We start from the raw sequence: 19,604 nt of genomic DNA on the forward strand, positions 1-19,604 counted from the left end.
AGGCTACGATGTCTTGTTCAGATATATTCCTCCACTTACACAATCTTGACAAATTCTTGACAAATTTCTCACATTGGTTCAAAGAAGAGCTATAACTTCAGAGATCTTGTTTTACATGATCTGTAAGTCCCTATGTCAACTTACAGTACCATACAAAGACTGGATATAACGGACAGTGACTTCTGCTTGCTTGTCTTTTGTTTCAAAGAACAGCACTTCAGAAAGCAACATTCATAATTTCAACCCTTTACCTTATGGAAGCTTCCATAAAAGATTTTCTTTACTTCATCATTATCAAAAGTTACAGTTTGAACCTCTCCTCTTGTATCCTTGTTAAAGAATGACAGCACTTTGCTAGCAGCTGCAATAAACAAAAATAATACATTTCATTTCATATGAACTACTGAAACCACCATCCTAAAATACACTTATAGATAAAATGTAATATACCACTCAGTTGGGTAAACACAGATTATAGATGGTCTTACTGACCCATAAGTACATAGATGTATTTTCGTTTGGTTTTAGAGGTAATACCAAAGTTGAAACGTAGCTTAGTTGAATTATTCTTAGTTGAAAAAAATAATTGCTGTACAAAGTAAAAAAAAAACTCTTAAAACTAAAAAGATATAATCCTTTTACCATGTAGGAATGTTTTGGGTTTGGAAATATTTGGGAAGAATGCATGCAAAGTAATGTAACGTATAAATTCTCTATGCAGTAAGCATAATCATCCTTACGATCAAGCACAACTCCAACTTGTGGTTTGTAATCTCTGTCTGTAATCTGCCAAATTGCAAAAGGCTCATTGGGGGATTCGGGCAGAAGACGGAATAACAGAATGATAGTGTACGCCTGTGGCAATCCCTCGGGATGAATCTCCCTGTTAAGACAATAGGAAGACATTTTTTCACACAGAAGCATGTGAGGAAAATAAGTTCTTCATAATTTGCTCTTTTTCAAAGAAAATACATGAGAGTAACAGGGAAGCCACAGTGTTTAATGGAACTGAGCATTTTAACTACTCTCTCAAATAGAAAATAACTTGGTGATAAAAAACACTATGTAATTTGTTAAGATGAACTCACAGCCTGTCTTCAGTTGGTCCAGGCACCATGGTTATGGAGGAAGCCAGAATATGACCAAGAACTCTCAGAGATGTATTCTTGTGGCAAGATTCTGTATAAACTACACATATTTAAAATTCCTTGATGATAAGTACAGAAAAAAGGACCGCAGCTTCATTTTTTCATCTGGCCTGTTTTAGACAGGCAACAGAAAACAGCACTTAACTATTGCTGCCTTTCAGGCACAGATACAATGAAGGAGATATTTAATATATTCTCTGCAATTGGTGATGTATTTGGGCTCCACCTCATTCATCAGTGGCTGAGGTTTAGATTTGTAATGTTCAGACTTTTAGACATTAAAAAAGCAGAAAGCCAAGAGTAAATAAAATCATGCATTAAATGGCCTCCAGCATTTTCTGAAGGGGAGGGAGGGAATGCAGGAAGGGAACTGTAAGAAAGGAGGTAGCTTCTGCTTCTCCTTAACCATTGTAATGGAATTGAGATGGGGATTTGGCCTCATGAACATAAACATAGAAACCTTAAAATGAAGAGAGGAGCTGCTCTGTATTTTAGGCAAAGCTATGTACCCATACAATTACAGACACTCTGCAATAATAGCCATATCACTAAGTCAACAACACCACATGGCACAGTGCAAGAATGAAAATATTAAAGTAGATATAGCAACACTATTTATAATTCAGATACCAAGTTATCTCAGGTATGGAAACAACTATGCCACCAGGATCAGGATGCTTTTATTGCTTTGCTGACTCAGTCTAAAATGAGTTTTATTTTCTGGTCTCTCATGAAAAATAAGTGTCCAGAATACTCTGGCAAGTCTTTTCCACCTCTTACGGCAGACAACAGACTATGTATTACAACATTCTAAAAAAAATTAAATAAATAGTCTTTTTATTGTCTTTTTATCATCTTATCCTGCTAAATGCAGGGTTTATCTTAATGTAACAGAGTTGCAGAACTGGGATTATCTGTACTTCCCTAGATCATAAAAATCCAGGCTGTCAGAGACCTATTACCCCCATAGCTATAATGGCACGTCAATGAACTCGAAAAGTCCTCAAGTCCTCCACTTTTAAAGTTGTGAGCTGAAAAGGCTGGCAAAAAGAAATTATTTCTTCATACACCTCAGCTCCTGTGCCTGGGATCTGATCTTTACCCAACCTGGAAGGACTGCAGAAGATTTCAAAGGTTTGTATGAAAAGAAGATTAAATTTCCTTAAATTTAGTAGGAATAATGGGCTATCTTTAGGCATCTCCTCTGACTCAGAATGACTTTTTTGAAACTTACTTAAATAGATGGGAGAGGAACAAATGTAAAAAGAAAAAGAGAGAGGTACTGTTCCTCCTGTTAGTAAAACTAACTGCTAACTAAGTCTTTTTTCTTTTTTGTGTGTGAAAAAATGTTGGAAAGAATGACCATGTATTACCCCTCCATAACCAAGCTCTAAGACCATAGGCCCTTGAAAACTCCACTCCATTTGCCAAATACAGCAGCTCAAGCAGAGAAACTACCCTAAGTCAATGGCATCAATGTGTTGCCTACTGCAGCATGAATGATGCCCCTGCAAAAAGTGGTGCTTATCCCTCCATATTGAAACGATTTCCCTCTGGCATCATGGAGCTCGTTGTACTAAGGAGGCTGTTGTTCAACTGCCTAAGGACAAACTGTGGATTATATGCAACTTGAATGGTTAAGAAGCATAATCTCCAAAAAAGAACAGTAAGCAACTGGATTAACAGTGAACAGATCGCAATGGAAGAAATAGATTAGCATTTAACGAGAACAATGATAGATGTCCTTGGAGTATATTTCTTGGAGTTCAGTAAAAAGAACATCAAATAAATGCATCTTCCATAAGATATTAATGCTATCATCTATAAGCTCTACTAATTCTTCCTCACCTGCTTGCCCTAAATATGAGTCTTTCAGGTTTACTTACCGTATTGGCTGGCTGACAAAGGCATTTTTGTGGAGTCTATATGCTACATAGCTTGGGAAAGAGCCTGATTCCAGTGATACACCTTGTACAGAAGCAAAATGCTTCTCTGTTAGATTATATGATTCCAGCATCTTGAAACCTTTAAATCCGGAGAGAAAATAAAAAATAAAAACACTGTAGAGCTGTAAAAGACACAAATGAACCTATGCCAAAATATTAGACAGTTACTTACCAGGTGAAGTGTATCCCTCCAAGTAAATAAGAGGACAAGCTAAAAGACATGAAACAACATATAATTCAAAACTATAAAACCTAACAGGATATGAACATGTATATACTTCAGAAAGTTTTATTACCAAAAAGTCTGTGCTATTATTAATTATCAGCCAACTTTTGTTACATTTGTCATCCTGTGTTCTGCTCTGTGGTAGATGTACTGCTAAAATCTTTACTCGTTACTTTTAGTAGGATATTTCTACCGTGAAAAATTGTATGGAATAACAAATGAACCCCCCAAATATTTTAAGAGTCTAATTCTTAAGAAGAAAGGAGCACAATGACACAGTCTTTCCATGAATATTTAAGGCATGAGTCAGGCTGCATAATAGCTGTCAGATTCACGAGGAAAAACTGTAGATTTATATGGCTCCTCAGGAGCCAGCAGATGAGGCAGTTGGGGAGTACACAGTTGCACATGACAGGACTGAGAATTTCTCATTTTTGCCATGGAAGGATTTCACTTGAGTAAACATCTGAACTTTATTTAGATAATTTTAAAACAGCATCACACACTATAGCTGCACTTCTTTAGCACCACTAGACCGGTGGTAAATAAAAGACTGTTGTGTCCCCCAGTTCACATTAGGCATCATTCTACTGCCTCTTAAAGAGCAGTAGTTCTCACTGACTGTTACTCTCTTTTTGTTATACCAGTACTTTTGACATGTGAGACAAGATTACATAAAATGTAATACCTACTTCAAAATTTTAAAAAAGTAACTTGCTCTTTTAAACTATGTCCAGTTATTATGAAACCTAACTTTTATATATGAACATTTCTTTCCATGTACCTTAGATGGGATGGCAACAGTAGCAGTATATAAGCAAATGTGTTAATTTGGAAAAAGGGAAAACAATGTCTTCTACTCACTTGAGGTAGCTGTCTCACACACAAAGGTGACGAGGTTATCTTGAATCTTTTCAAAGGCATCAAAGTCATCAACAATAAATACATGACGCTCACTGGGCTTGCTGGCAATCTTGGCCAGCTCATTGTAATCTACATCAGCCACACCAACCACGAAGACACTGAAGCCTGTAAAAATAACACTAGTTACTTGAAATGTAGTAAACATACATTTCACAGACCATCTCTATCATTGATTTCTCAGACTCTACCTAGTCTTTTATCTGGCCCTCATTATGAGCATACATTCTGGACATCCTTTCACCCTATCAAAGCTCAGGAGAGATTAAACTGATTTTTGCATCTTTCTTTCAAAACTTTCTCCTCCTTCCTTCATTGATTTTTGTTGGGCATTATCCAATCTAAAACAGCCTCGGCTACATATTCCCCTCACTCTTTCATACAAAATGTACAATCCTCTCAACTCTACAGTATCTTAAATCTGTTCTGTGTCAAAAATCTCTGTGCACACTATTAGTTATCCAGTTATCTGTTGCCATCTCCTGCATTTCATGCTTCTCAGTTTCCTTTTCACTTTCTTAGGGTGGTATTCATCTCACCAATTTTTACTTTCCAAGTTAGCAACAAGTCTAAGCTAGTTGTCTAGTCTTCCTCTATAATCAACAGACAGACATGGGTAGATCCAGAATGCAACTCGTCTCATCTCCCTAAGATGTTAACTTCAAAACAGAAGAAGCCATGGTCTGTAGATGCCTATCTGTTGCTCTCTTCACTAGCCGTAAAAGGACCCTACATGACAACCTTAGACCAGACATTTAGTTGTTAGATGGCTTAAGTTAAATGAGAAGAACCCAGACCCTAGAATTTAATCATATCACTAGGTGTAAAGGCATAATCTTCTTCTTTGTCAGGGTGATTTTCCTCTTCAAATACTTAAATTAGTGTCTCCTTGCCTTCTATGTCAAATTTTTTTTCCTGCTATCTTCTAGCCTTTACAGAATTCTGTCTCTGACTCATTTCTTCCTTTCCCTTCTCCCACCTAAGCCTCCATGTAGTAATTTGACATCTCTCTGCCATACCAGAAAATAAGGAAGAAAAAAAAGTCACTGCACAATTCAGCACTCTATAGAAAAAAAATCTCCCAAAAAAATTTCATTGACAGGAAACTGCACAGCCATTGGAAATGCTGGTTGGAGGCTGAAAGCAGAATTCACATTTGTTGCAAATGATAAAGCTATCTTTATTTACACTTTTAATTTTTCAAAAAGAAATGGGAGATAATTATTCCTCTGTAGCCAGTTCTGGTGAAGCTCTGGCTGAAATACTCTGTCCAGCTTTGAGCACGATATTTAAGATGCAAAGAAACCAAAGCAAGTAGAGAGGAGAGCAAAAATGATAAGAGGTTTGGAAAACATGATCAACAGGAGGTTGTAGGAAATGGATTTGTTTAGTCTAGAAAAAAGAGGACAGAAAGAGGAAATTACAATAGGCTTCAAATATGAAGGCCCGTTACAGTGGACAGTGATAAATTGCTTTCCTGGTTAACTAGGGAAATGAAAAGAAGACAATAGTTTCATTAGCCTGAAGAAACACTTAGGTGAAATGTGAGGCAAAGCTTTCCAACTATTAGGGTAGTTAAGCACTGAAGCAGATTATCCAAGGAAACTGTAGAGATTTTTATGAATAAGTTAGCCAAACATCTTTAGAAACCATCTAGACAGAGCTGATTCCTTCAGATCACGGGGGCAGAAAAGATGACTGCTTGAGGTTTACGTGCCAGTGATTTCCGTAAGGAAATACAACTTCTCCTTACTCAGGGAACAGGACTCCAGGTGGTTCATGCACTGAAATGCAAAACTGCTGGGTGCAGGGACAAGAATAGATTATTGGACTCACATAAGCCACATTGAGCAAATCTGAAGAGGAGGTGCAACGCTTCTCAACTCAAAAGGCAATGAAGGAGGCAGTTCAGACCCAGCTCCAGCAAGAGCAGTTACTTTAACTGGAGATCCACTGGTTTATACCAGGTGAAACATAAAGCTCAGAAAGCCAGGCCCATTACGTCAAAAGCACTAGAATGGAGTACACTTCACAATGATCCCTGAGGTCCACACAGCAAGGAGAGAAAGAAGTAACCAAAAGTCACGTCTGTAAAACGATATGCATGAGGAATTACTTGGAAGCCTTTGGAAGCCACCCCAGAGAGAAGGCTAGAGAAAGAAAAAGTAAGTCTCGCCCAGAGAGTCTAAATTCTTTAAATAGTTTTGTGTTTTTCCCAAACACTCAGAATACATTTCTGAGTCCATAAATGATGAGTAAAGGATTCCCAGATAATTGAAGCACCACTTATAATTGCATTGCTTAACACATAAGGATATGAAACAGGTAGGTACTGTGAATCACTTACCAGAGTGCTGTATGACCGTTGCTGCTTTCCTCACCTCATCCTGAGACCGACCATCTGTGACAACAACAAGTACCTTGGGAACACCTCGCCTCATGCCACTCTCCCAAGTCAAAACCTTTTCTTTGATAAATGTTAGGGCTTTGCCTGCAAAGTGCACAATGAACAAGGAGTCAGCCATATTGTAAACAAAAGAAGAAATCCCTTACTTTACTTTGAAAGGGCAACAACCACACAACTAAAACAGAAGAACATAAATACCTAATTCTTCAGCCATGCAATATTAGGATAATGAGGCAGTTATCTTAAAGAAATATAATTACTGCTCAGAATTACCTGTCCTTGTGTTTCCTCCTCTGTACTGAATATTTTGAAGAGCTCCCAGGGCCTGGGCCTTGTCATCAAACGTATTCAGTTTAAATTCAGATTTTGCCTCATCACTGTACTGCACAAATGAAACCTGAAATGGAATATATCACAGTGTTCAGCCTCATACCTCCACGTTCAGGCCATTGAAATGCGTATTGTGGTATATTAGTAAGCATTTGTTTGTTTGTTTGTTAATAACAAGTAAGCATTACTAATGCTTACACAAAGCAGTAAGCATTAAATAATTGAAAAATCTTTTTCATGTATGTATGATTATGCACATACATCCATATTTACAAACACAGATATCGTCACAGCAATGTACACACAACACCTTTCTTTCTCTTTCGTGTATGAAATGAGATGTGACCTTATATACGTGTGACTTAATTACTGCTATTACTATGATGCAGTATATATGGTGCCTATTCTCTGCTTCTGAGCAGATGTACAGTATCTAAAAAACCTCTTCCAGGTTTTTTAGGAAATACAAAAACATCTTGGCAATAGAATGTCAGTAAAGTTGGATATTTACAAAATTGTTTACTCTTTTGCCTTAAATACTGGAATACAATCACTGAATGTTTATTCTGAAATCATCTTTAAATTTAAATATTGTATATGTATATATTTAATTTTGTTCCTTTTATGTATTCTGTAAAATTGCAATATTATAGTATACTAATTTGATGCTGAATATACATCTCTCTGTATGTATATATTCACATTTCTTGAAGTAATTTCCCCTTTTTAAATTATTAATATCCAATTCAAAAGCTGAGATTGTTGCAACTATCTCAAGAGGTATGGGACTTAAATATTTTACTAAACATTAGCAGTTACATGTCTCTGTCACCTATATCAGGCCTTCTCTATCTCTACACCAGGGACTCATAGTAATTCACAGGAAAATATTAACAAATAAACAAACAAATGGAAAGGAAAACTACCCAGTATAGATTAGAGCTAGGAAGGATAAAGAGTGTCTGAGACAAAGCAAAGTATGAGGGGTATCTTTTCCTTAAAAATATGTCTAAAGAGTTAAAGACAGGGAATCAAAGACCTAAAAATATGCCTAGAAGATGAAAGGCAGTTCATGAGCAATGTAAATAGTTTTTATAGTTACTGGGGAAAATCACTCTTCCACAAAAAAAAGACCTTCAGCCTTCTAACCAAGGAAGATGCATTGCACCTGCAGGTCATTGCAATGCACCAGAAATACCTTGTTTGAAACTCTCTCATGTCTCATGTTATTCACTTCATCTAGTGAAAGAGAAATGGTTATGGGAACCTAGGCAGTGATCTCATCCAGCTTCCCATAAGCAGAAAGAAACTAGTAATGGTGCAAGGCTAACAGTAAGCCTAACAGGAAACATCTCTGACATAACCTTGATCAGCCCAGAAATGCTGAAAGTCTATTCCTCATTAGCTATTACTGTTCAGTTTCTAAAGATGCATTAATTCTTTAAGAGGACTAACTTTTCACCTTTTCATACTTTCACTATGCCCACTGTGGAGTGGACCCATGTTATGTATCTTTAGGATGGGATGAAGAGACCCCTGGAAGTCCTCTCCCAAAGGGATTCTGCCTACTTACTTACTGCAGTGGGATTCTAGGCAGCTCAACCAGACAAGGCTAAGGGCAAGCCAGCTGGACCCTTTACATGCACAAGACTCCTTCCTTGCACTGAGAAATTTAAACGTAACCCTCACTCGACAGTCAGACTGTCCCCAAAACAGGTTTCTAATATGACATAGACAAAACCTAGCATATAACAACTAGGCAGCGTGCCAGTTGTTGATGCCCTGTACAAAGAAACAAACGTATAAAATTAACCATACATTGACCATACATCACCCCAGTTTCTCTGCCTGGAGGATTCCCACACACTACAACTTTTGTCTTTCAGAATAGTAACCTCTCAGGATAGACTGGATTCCCTTTGTATTTACAAGATGCCCAACATATTTCATAAATAATTATACATGTTCACATGTACACTTGCATTGTACAACAATCTAATACAAAAAAATGACAGCATTCTGAAAGAAAGGAAAAATCAGATGTAACTTTAGTAATTCAGCTTCATCTTCAGTTTCCCTCCAAAATGTACCTAACGGAAATAACAAACCTACCTGGATTCCAGCAGGATTAATCAAGTCAAATGCTCCTACTGTATTAAAAACAAATTTCACTACTTTGTTGAAGTTATCATCACCAATACTCCAGGAAGCATCAGTCAAGAAAACTATGTCTGCTTTGGCACCTCTGCATACTGAAAGACATGCATATTGAAATACATCATTCATAGCACTGTTAAATAGAGAGCATTAGTTCAAAATTTGACAATTCAAGAATGACAAGTATTCAGCAAACTTCTATTACCATGCAGTCGGGCTGGCAGATGGCTTATGCTCAACACAATACCATTTATTAAAAATTTTCAAAGTGCAAGAAATTAGGAAGCTCTCAAGAATCAAATGCAAATGTTTTAAATGACATTTCTTTTCTGAGTAGCTATCATAAAACAAAATTTTCTGCTGAGGGCCAGGCTTACGGACTTGCTGCAGAGCTCTATAATATCATCATTTTTTCCCCAAACATATGCACCTTGCTCTCCTAAACCAGGAAATTTTGAAGTCCAGTAAAGCTCAACAGCAAAAGGATGGCATTAGGAAACTGGTCTCAAACTTCATTTCCCTAAAATGCTGTGCTAGTTTTAAACCTATTTAAACTTATGAAAAATAGAATTAAAGCTGAAGCAGTGCAACAACTATGTAAAAATACTGAATAAATCTACAAATAAACATACCATCCCAAGCTGGAGGGATTGTGGGAGGTGGAGGAGGTGTAGGTGGCAGAGTTGGTGCCTCTGTAGGTTTGAGAACTGAAATAAAATAATATTTTTTTTTACTCTACATAAATTATTTCATTGAAGGAAAAACTCTAGATTATGTATTATATTACCACACAGAAAGATTCAAATATTTTCTCACTAACCTAAACAACGTAGAATTGGCAAGGAAAAATTTCTTGTGTTACAAGAGTAATGAGATTATAGCTGCTGTTAAAACAAAGGTACATGATTTCATTATAACAGGAATGCTTTTACATAAGTAACACTGCACTCTGATAATACATCCCAATTTTTCATCCAAGTGCTAGGAAACACTTGGTTTGAAGAAGAGCATAAGAATTTTTCTTTCCCTCATAAAATCCAGTTGACATTACAGTGAGAGAAAGAGGAAAAAAGATCACTTAAAAGATATCTTGAAAGCCATTTAGGAGCAAGACAAATTCTACAGCTGAAACAAAACAAGTTCTATAGCCAAAACTTAAGGTTCATGTATCTATTTCCTACCTGTACGTTCCCTCATAGAGACTGGAGGTCCCTCAAGGTTAGGGGTTTGAACAAAGACAGTAGCATTGTATTCTGTGTCTGGTGAGAGACCAGTAAAACAATGGCTTGTTTCTGATCCACGTACTGTGATTTCCTGTCCTCTGGAACCTGTCAAAACAAAGCCCAATGGAAAGAAAGTTAGAACCCACTATTTCCCTTTTAATATGTGTGCAAATAAGTGTAGAAATTAGAGACCTCTTGTGAGGAGGTTGGAACGGATGGGACAGCAGTTTTATTCTTGTCCCATAAAAGCTTTTCTAGACCAAGATTATGTGGTGATTATGCACCCTGGAGCATACTGGAGAGCAACTACATTCCAGTGTCCATGTGAAATTCAGGTAACTAGCAGATTCCCACTAAAGAATGTTAACTTGACAATAAGCAGCACTCCCTCTTTGCAGCTTCTTCACCACTGTAGAAAAACAGGTTATGTTCAAAGCTTTAAAGTTCAACCAGATGCATCATGACTGCTGGTGGGGGCTTGCCACCATCCCAAATAAGTGGTGCTGTCACTGAAATAAAACAATTATGTTTCCAGAAAATGCAAAAAATAAAATGCACTTACCATCAGCTGGGTTTAGCTTCAGTCTGTAGGAAGTTGCTGACCGATGAGCTGACCATCGGATACAGAAAGTATCCCAACCCACTTTGTAACTTGTTAGGTCAGTGACATTCAAGTATACTGTGAACAGAGAAAGAGATAAATTGCTCTCTGGAAAACAGTATGTAATGGATGTTAAATGAAGCACATAAAAATGAAAATTATATTATATCTGCTGGTCCAGAACTTGATTTTTTTAAAATACTCACAGAAGGAAAGAGCAGTTCTAGTCAAATCTCTTCATTTTCTGTTACACCCTAGAGATGCCAGCCTAGTTATTTACAAAGGCCCAAAGTCTGATAGCCTTCCTGTATTGCGTAACAGCCTGTTTTATGAGTTTTCATATGAAGTAAGTTGAGTTCTTTATAAAATAAGAAACTTCCAAAAATCAGAACCTGACTCATATATAGCAGTATGAAAAGAATATACTGAGACAACAAAACTCAGGATGTTTGATTTATCTTAACCGAAGAAATTTTTAGAAATTTCTTAGCTGAGGCCATCAACAAAATTATCTCCTTCTGAAAAGCTGAAGTTTCAATCACTGGACATTCCTGTGAGATAAAGGCAGAGTAGCAAAAAGCCTAGACCTGCTTAGCATGGTTAGACTCTGTAGTACCTTGCAGACAGTTAAAGATTGACTCCAACTATCGCTGAATAAAATTTTAAGAAGCAGACCAGAAAATTTTATATCATCAAACCATTACATAAAACTGTATTCCCGTTACTGTTCCCAAGCTTAGTGTTTTTAAGATCTACGTCATGGACAGATGATCAGTGTTTTCCATGAGAGGATATTCAGACTTTCTAACAACCAGCCTTAAAAAATCCTCTCTTAATCAATATTATCTCAGATCAGCATATGTATCTAGCATGACTACAACAAAATTATTTTGACTTACATGTAGTGCCTTGATCTGTCAAAGGTATGCTCATTCCAGAATCATACTGGGCATAAACATTCACATCGTAAGTAGTACTGGGAGATAGATTATGCAAGGTGTAGGAAGTCACTTCTCCAACAAAAACCTCCATGGGCTCATTTGAACCTTGAATTGAAAGGAAGCATTAAGAAAGTACAGAGAGAAAGAAAGATTAATGATTAGGTGAGCTACAAAACTATCTGCTGTCTTTTACATGTCATCAATTGTTAATCTCACTTTTTCAAAACCAAAACATACTAACTTCTTAAATTTTAGCATATTAGACTGTTGCAAAAAGAACATACACATAGCTTTACAAGCTATTGTAAAGATGGCGGCAGACTTTTTAGCAGGGCCTGTTGCGACAGGACAAGGGGGAATGGCTTTAAACTAAAGGGGGGTAGATTTAGACTAGATATAAGGAAGAAATTTTTTACGCTGAGGGTGGTGAAACACTGGAACAGGTTGCCCAGAGAGGTGGTGGATGCCCCATCCCTGGAAACATTCAAGGTCAGGTTGGACAGGGCTCTGAGCAACCTGATCTAGTTGAAGATGTCCCTGCCCACGGCAGGGGGGTTGGACTAGATGACCTTTAGAGGTCCCTTCCAACCCTAACTATTCTATGATTCTATGATTCTATTGTGCAATGTTTGTGTTTATTTTAACTTATAAAAAGGTATGTCTATTTTTTCACTGTCACATAAAACAAAGGTTCTGAAGGACAGTAGTACCTAAATACCTGTCCAATACTCATCACACATACAGCAGTTCATATCCTCAGAAGGAAAAAGAGGTATTAAAGAGGAAAACCAAGTCTGGTCCAGGACTTTATCTATTCACTGTACTAAATATTAGCTATACAATTCAGTCTCTGTATTTGAATGTATGAAACACTGTATTTGATAATTTGTGCTTCTTATAAAATACTGATAATAAGACTTAAGCTTCCATCAAAATCAGTAAACAAAGGAAATAAATAAATCCTTTAACACAAATATTTCACGATACCTATGATTTCTGTTTTGATCTCCCATTAGCCACTCACTATTCTGAAAGTGGTACACTCAGAATGAACAGGTTTTCTTACCCACAGGTTTGTATACAATTTTATATCCAAGAACAGGGGATGGTGAAGGATCCCAGGAAACTCTGAATCGTGTATACCATTCATCAGTTATATACATATTTTGAGGAGGAAGCAGGCCAACTAAAAAGAAAGAAAAACACTCTAATTAGGCTAGTGACTGGTTTTCAACCTCTAGAAACTTACATTGTAACTCTGTCAGGTAATAATCACGTCAAAGACGTAATTAACATAATGAAACTCCAAACAATGTTGGAGCGCTCAAGGAATATGTGCCTTAAATTTAAAAAAGAGTATACAATATTAAAACTAATTACCAGTTCTGCCATTTCCAGTCAGTTGTCCACCATCTCCATCTTCGTACACAGCCACAATAGTAATTTTATATGGCGTATCTGATTGCAGCGGTTGTAGTATCACATTATTTCTTATCCCAGGAACTGTTGTCTAGAACACAAAAGAAACAGAGGTAAACAAACTCACAGTCCTGTAACTGATCGATAAGACAGTTACTACAACTAAAAATTTGTTTTGACACTTGGCGCACTTTTTTTATGTCCACTGTAGATAAAGTCATTTGGGATATCTTAAGGGTTATAGCCTATAAACTATTATTAGTATTTGTTATTTTAAATTGTACAACACTGTGGTCAGCACAAAAAGATAAATCGAATCGGCTCTTCAGTCCCTACCCTCACATCAGACTGATATGCTGCAGTTCCTCACCAAGATTTCAGTACTGTTCCCTCATATAAAGGAAAAAGTCATGATGATGTGTTTGGAGACAGAACAAGAGAGGAAAAAGCTCCTACAATGGGGACAGAAGTCAAAGTCATTCACGCTACTCATCAGTTTCATTTCTACCTTTTTATTATCCTCATCTTAGGATATGATTTTCTTGGCAGAAACAACAGTTAGTCTGAGAAGGAAGCTCTAAATATTTTGATATATAAAAACGTGCCTGTTTATGCATCCCTCAATCTCTTCAACTTCCTGGTGCAGCCATGAACTATTGCTCCCTTCTAATGAAAAGGTAGGTATAATCCAAAAAGTGACACTGCTCCATAAAATGGCCATAAAGCACTGAAACTACATAAAGTAACTTGAGGTATGTATCTCAAAAGCATGTCCCGGTCAACATTTTCCATTATTACTTGATAAAAATTTTCAGTTGTTTTAGACTTGCTATTTTTATGAAATGTCCAATATTTTCTGCAAAGAAGATACATGTGTTGAAAAATGTGTGTCCTGATTAACAGGTCCAGTAGGAATTTTCAACCCCTGAATTTTCAGCATGCCCTATACAATAATATATAAGCAGTAATAGCATTTAAATAGCGCTCTAAACATGTAACATTTTGGCCGGTGGCAGTCAGCAGGAATTCTGCCATTGACCTCTATAGGATCTGAGTTTGGCTTTGCTATAAACACTCAGAGAATTTTATAAGCATCAGATTAACTTGTGCTATCATTAAGCTGCAGGAAATTAAACACAAATACTTACAATTCATACTGAACCTTACAAAAGCAAGTTAGATTCTGAATCAAAGCTACCATTGCTTTCTTATTAAACTCTGCCAACTTCCTTCAATTTATAAAATGCAGACTTATGTTCTTATTCTGTATCTTAGCACACTGACTTCATAATGAATAGAGTATGAAGTAATAGATGGCTATTCACTGTAGCACAATGTTTGAACTAAATGTCAGAAAGCAGGTTCTGCTCAGAATCTTCTGATTAATGTGTGACTCATTTAACATTATTTTACACACAAGTTGGTTCATTAAACTGTATATGTTCTGCAACTTTGGGAAAAAAAAGAACTGTTTCATACAAATCATGGCTTCTCAGCATTGACAATGACCAAAGAACCCATAGAGCATGCAAAGTGTACAACATGTAAAACCGGTCTCTGTTTTTCTGTAGCCTAAAGAATCAACTGAGAACATCTCAGTGCTTACTAAGGAATTACAGAGCTTACATATTCATCGATAGGGTCTCCCACAGTGGGTGAATAAATGATTCTGTACTGCTGGACTGGCCCATCAGCATGGTCCCATTGTACAGAAAGGCTGTTTGTGGTCTCATCGAACACTCTCACATTCCTTGGACCACTGCGAGGTACTAAAGAAAGAAAATACAGAAGGTTGTATGAAGCACGATTCTTCCAGTTCAGTGTTGCTCTCACTGATTCAAATGCTGCCCTGAAGCCAAAGCTAAGGGCCCTCCCTGAAACCCTGAATAAACATATACAGGTAGATTTAGTCAATGATAATACAGCAGTGCCTGAAGGTCTCAAATAGAAATAGGGCCTTAGCCAGAGGAACTGAAACAGTATGGAAGGGAGAGAACATCAGAGGGATGTGCAAAGTGAGCATCTATATACATTCTGCTTCTCAGACTCTTGCAGACAAGTATAACTATAGCCTGTCACATCTGCAAGTTTTAGATGAATATGGGGATTTAACAGAGAAAGCATAGAAGCAGCAAAACAGAGGTGACCTATTATTGCCATAGACAGTTTCTTTACACATTATTTCTAGAACGAATTTTAAAGAAGCCAAGCGTAAGCCAACCAAGATCCCACAAGCTAAGTTGTAACAAGGAGGTTTTGGTGTTTAGGCATCTCCAGCAAAAAACAAACATGTGGGGAGGTTGACATATACAATTATTGTGTAAGACACAGAACATAAAGCACATTTTTTTCTGTTGACAGCAAATTCCACCCATCTTAATGGGTTATTTTTTTTCCAAAAGACAAATTGCTATTTATCTGTAATCACATTTTAAAGAACAGCTTTTAAACTTTTAAACATTGAAATTAGGCTTATTTCATAAATGGAAATTACTTTGGTGATTACACATGTACCATAACTGACAGACAACATAGCAAAAGCTTCCTTCCATGGGGGCCCATAATTGCTTCAGCCATAACTCAGATGCATTGATCTCAGAGTTGCACTGAATGGCTTACACTATTTGTGATTGTAATCAATTTTATAAATTCTTCACACAGAAATTTCGACATATATTTCACAAAGCAAGTACTGACTGCCTCTTACATGTTCTTCCCTGTGCTTGGCTTGGATTTCCTTCTCCATCTGCATACAGAGCTATAACATTTATTGAGTAAGCAGTGTCAGGAGTCAAGCGCTCCAGCATCACATCACGTGTGTTGGCTGGTACCACAATCTAAAACAGAAACAAAAGGCACCTATATAAAAAAAGCTTTGGTTTATACCATGTCTTGTTAGAATGAACTATTTGAATGAAATATAGAAAAACTGGGAACATGACCATGCTGCATGTTTTCTAAGAAAAATAATACAAGTTTAATATAAGCAAATAATATTGATAAAAATTCAAGCGCAGGTGCAAAAAAAATGACAAATACATAAGGAGCTCTCATTCTGCAAATGGAATCGTTATTTTCTACATTTTACATAAAAATAGTTCAGAAAAAAAGAAGAAACATTCAGGAACAGAAACCAAAAAAGTAAATTCTGTCATGGTTTGTTGACATATAAAGGACATTTTCTAACAGGTACTAATAGACAGGTTCCCACTTACATATTACTGTGAAGTAATATGTAGTTTCACTTTACAGATGCAAATGGTTCATTAAAACTTCTTACACTTCCTTATATAAAAACATATTCATCTGTATGTGTACAATATGGGCGTACGTTTTGTGTGAGTACCTTCACAGGCTTAGCTCTAAAACTGCACTTATTTCTACACAAATCCAAGAACTCTTACTTGACACCTGGAGGGCAAATTTTTACAAAAAAAATTGAAGAGAATTGAAGCAGACTTCACTGCTCACCAAGACCTACTTAAACAATAATGATTTGGGGTAAACAGATGGTTTAGTGGTAAAATCACATAAACTTGGCATCTGGTGTCATAATTAAACATTTCCTAAAACATATTTGTTGTTTCCTTCTCTCTTTTTAAAAAAAAAAAAAATTATTTTAATTCATCTTTACCTGCAATATGATAAAGGATACTCAATCCTCAACACTCAGTTTTAAATGGGAAATTCTTATTTCTTATTTCTTTTATTTCACCAAATTAAGTATTTATTTACAATGGACTAAATTCCTGTAGACACAGTGCGTTCAGCAGGGACACTCCTGGGCAGATATTTGGCCTGAGTTTATTATTATTGTTCTACACTCATTGAAGGAAGCAATATCCTCCACACACTTTTAAGGAATAGTATAAAGACTAAATTACTTACAGATTCTGATGGCCTTGGGCCAGACAGTGGAGAGTAATTAATTCTATATTGCTGTACTGGACCTGGAGCAGGTTCCCATCGGACATTCATGCTGTTTGGTGTCGGATTGTAAACTTGAATGTTTCTTGGTGTTCCTCTCTCCACTAGATCAAGGATAATTAAATTAAGTTTTACAAAGTTGCTTACATAAGTTCTAGTTCTACTTGAATTTACAACAGTGCTTAAAGGAAGCTGAAAAGCACATCAGCCCAAGATAAACACATTACTTTTGTTACCCCAAAATCTACAAATCTAAGAATCTCAGTGATTAGTCTTTACAAACATCCTTGCCAGGGAGCAAAGTACCTATGTTTATGCTGCAAATTGAAGGTATGATCATAACTCTTTGTCACCCAATTGTTGATTACCATACTGAGGTATGAAAAGTAGCCACAAACTACATATTTTAGCTCACGCGGACATTAGGAGCTCAAACTTCCTGGAAAATTTTAAGTACATGGTATGGACATTAGCATGGATTAACACCAATATTTGCCATTCGTTCACCAATATTGCTACTGGCACTACAATTAAAATTTTACTGTTGTGTGGAAGTAAACAGTAAATTCGCTGTACAACATAGGAGCTGAGCTTGCCTGAGATAAGTGGACTGAAAGCCTCCACCCAAACAAGCAGAGAAAACAGAATAAGTTACAGAGCTGCAAGCATAACGAAGCAGGTAAACAGAGTATCTTACACTTATGTTTTAGCTTTGGGGAAAATAAACTTCCATACTTGATGTAAAATCACTTTCTAATGATCTGAGCCACTCACACGAAAAATCCTAACATTTTCTTGAAAAGGACTACTTTACTTACAAGTTCTTCCAGTGTCAGAGACACGTCCACCATCCCCCTCTGGGAAAACTGGAACCACAGTTACAGTGTAAGGTGTGTTGGGTTCAAGAGTCCTCAGGATGACATAGTTTGTGTTTCCTGGTACTGTGGTCTACAAATTTAAAAAGAAAGGTAGGGGCATAAATATGCAAATATTTAAGCTTTTTGTATCTCCCTTACTCCTCCACCACATCTCATTTCTAGACTGGATGTGATAAAAACTTTACAAAAAGTGAAGCTTGAAGTAACAGGGTTCATGGTATTTTCTGGAATTGCCTTTCAAGAAGGTTCTGTCTTGGCGTTAACAAAAATGGTTGTTAAGTCCTATGCTGTCCTGTACAATCCTTTACAGCTATCTTCACTTTTGGGTCCAGATCCTGTTCTACTAGTAACAGTAGCAGAATCTGCAGTGATCTCTAATTACTACTATTTAGCAGCTCAGAGGCATTAAAATGTCACTTTCTAAATCAGAAAAATAAATATTACATAACACTACAACATGCTAATGACAAGAAGTAATGAGCAGCTCATGTCAGAAAGTAAAACTCCACAGCATTTAAGAATATTTATCATCAGTAGATCTCTAGATGCTATTGAAACAGTGGAAATTCATGTACTCTTCATTTCACAGGCACATCAAATTGCACAAATGTGGAAAAAGAAACACAAGTCGGAAAGAATAATATTTTCCCAGTCGGCAACAAGGGTTCCCATTTTCAAGATTGTTTTAGCTCTTTAGCAATTACGTAATTTTAGGAGATTAGAATAAGACACCTATGTGGATTTTTCTGCTTTCACAAATATTATCCCGGCTGACTGCTTACAGTCACATGACTTCTTAGCAGTAAAAATGGGTAGAAATGTGGTCTGCTGACTTTATAGCCTTTTGTATACCCTGAAGTCAGCTTTACATTCACACAACACTGCCCTAAGAATAAACAAACAAAAAATTTTGTGTGGTATTAAATCCCTGTGCTAAGAACTAATCATTGAAGGCCTACTATATAAAATGAAACATCTGTAATACACACGGGAGTAACTGTCTTTCATGGAGGTGCTCTGCATTTTCTCCAGGGTAGCTATGAACGGAAAAAAAGCCAGTGCATAGGCAAACAAGACCCACTTCACTCAACAGTATTTCTCTCACTAGCACCATGAGCTGCAATTTATCTGAGACAGTTAGTGAGATCCACACAAAGCATTTACCATTTCTTCTGCACCTCCAGCTGTAGGTCCATAAAACACTTTATACTGGCGAGGACTTCCTTCTGCATGATCCCATCGAATGTTCAGAGTACTGGTGGTTGGGTCATAAACTAGCAAGTTCTTCACAGTAGTGAGAGGTTCTGAAACAGATCAATGAGCTGTCAGAAATGTGGAGCCAGATGTGCCTCACCTGTGCTGTCAGATCATGCCTATGTAATCAGGAAATTTAAAAAACAATAGGTTTAATAGTTCGTGTTAAATGTTATTTGTCTTCATTAATCAGAACACATCAGACCCATCCAACAGCATAAGGAAT

General features: G+C 36.8%; 1 protein-coding gene across 5 annotated transcripts in view; it reads right to left on the reverse strand.

Moving 5' to 3' along the window:
* Positions 1 to 19,604, reverse strand: part of COL12A1 (collagen type XII alpha 1 chain) — a 102,531-nt gene that overhangs the window by 28,421 nt on the left and 54,506 nt on the right. For all 5 annotated transcript variants that reach the window (XM_076333084.1, XM_076333082.1, XM_076333083.1 and 2 more), the window contains 19 exons: positions 19,289 to 19,428; positions 18,065 to 18,194; positions 17,208 to 17,350; positions 16,027 to 16,156; positions 14,946 to 15,088; positions 13,281 to 13,410; positions 12,967 to 13,086; positions 11,859 to 12,005; positions 10,921 to 11,037; positions 10,317 to 10,463; positions 9,768 to 9,842; positions 9,091 to 9,230; positions 6,922 to 7,045; positions 6,589 to 6,732; positions 4,185 to 4,349; positions 3,267 to 3,305; positions 3,035 to 3,173; positions 741 to 883; positions 252 to 361 (listed from right to left, as the gene is read on the reverse strand). In XM_076333084.1, coding sequence (XP_076189199.1) covers positions 252 to 361; positions 741 to 883; positions 3,035 to 3,173; positions 3,267 to 3,305; positions 4,185 to 4,349; positions 6,589 to 6,732; positions 6,922 to 7,045; positions 9,091 to 9,230; positions 9,768 to 9,842; positions 10,317 to 10,463; positions 10,921 to 11,037; positions 11,859 to 12,005; positions 12,967 to 13,086; positions 13,281 to 13,410; positions 14,946 to 15,088; positions 16,027 to 16,156; positions 17,208 to 17,350; positions 18,065 to 18,194; positions 19,289 to 19,428 — 2,426 coding nt within the window. The remainder of the gene's footprint in view (positions 1 to 251; positions 362 to 740; positions 884 to 3,034; positions 3,174 to 3,266; positions 3,306 to 4,184; positions 4,350 to 6,588; positions 6,733 to 6,921; positions 7,046 to 9,090; positions 9,231 to 9,767; positions 9,843 to 10,316; positions 10,464 to 10,920; positions 11,038 to 11,858; positions 12,006 to 12,966; positions 13,087 to 13,280; positions 13,411 to 14,945; positions 15,089 to 16,026; positions 16,157 to 17,207; positions 17,351 to 18,064; positions 18,195 to 19,288; positions 19,429 to 19,604) is intronic.

The sequence above is a fragment of the Aptenodytes patagonicus genome, chromosome 3, assembly GCF_965638725.1.
Source record: "Aptenodytes patagonicus chromosome 3, bAptPat1.pri.cur, whole genome shotgun sequence".
In the NCBI taxonomy this organism is placed as follows: Eukaryota; Metazoa; Chordata; class Aves; order Sphenisciformes; family Spheniscidae; genus Aptenodytes; species Aptenodytes patagonicus.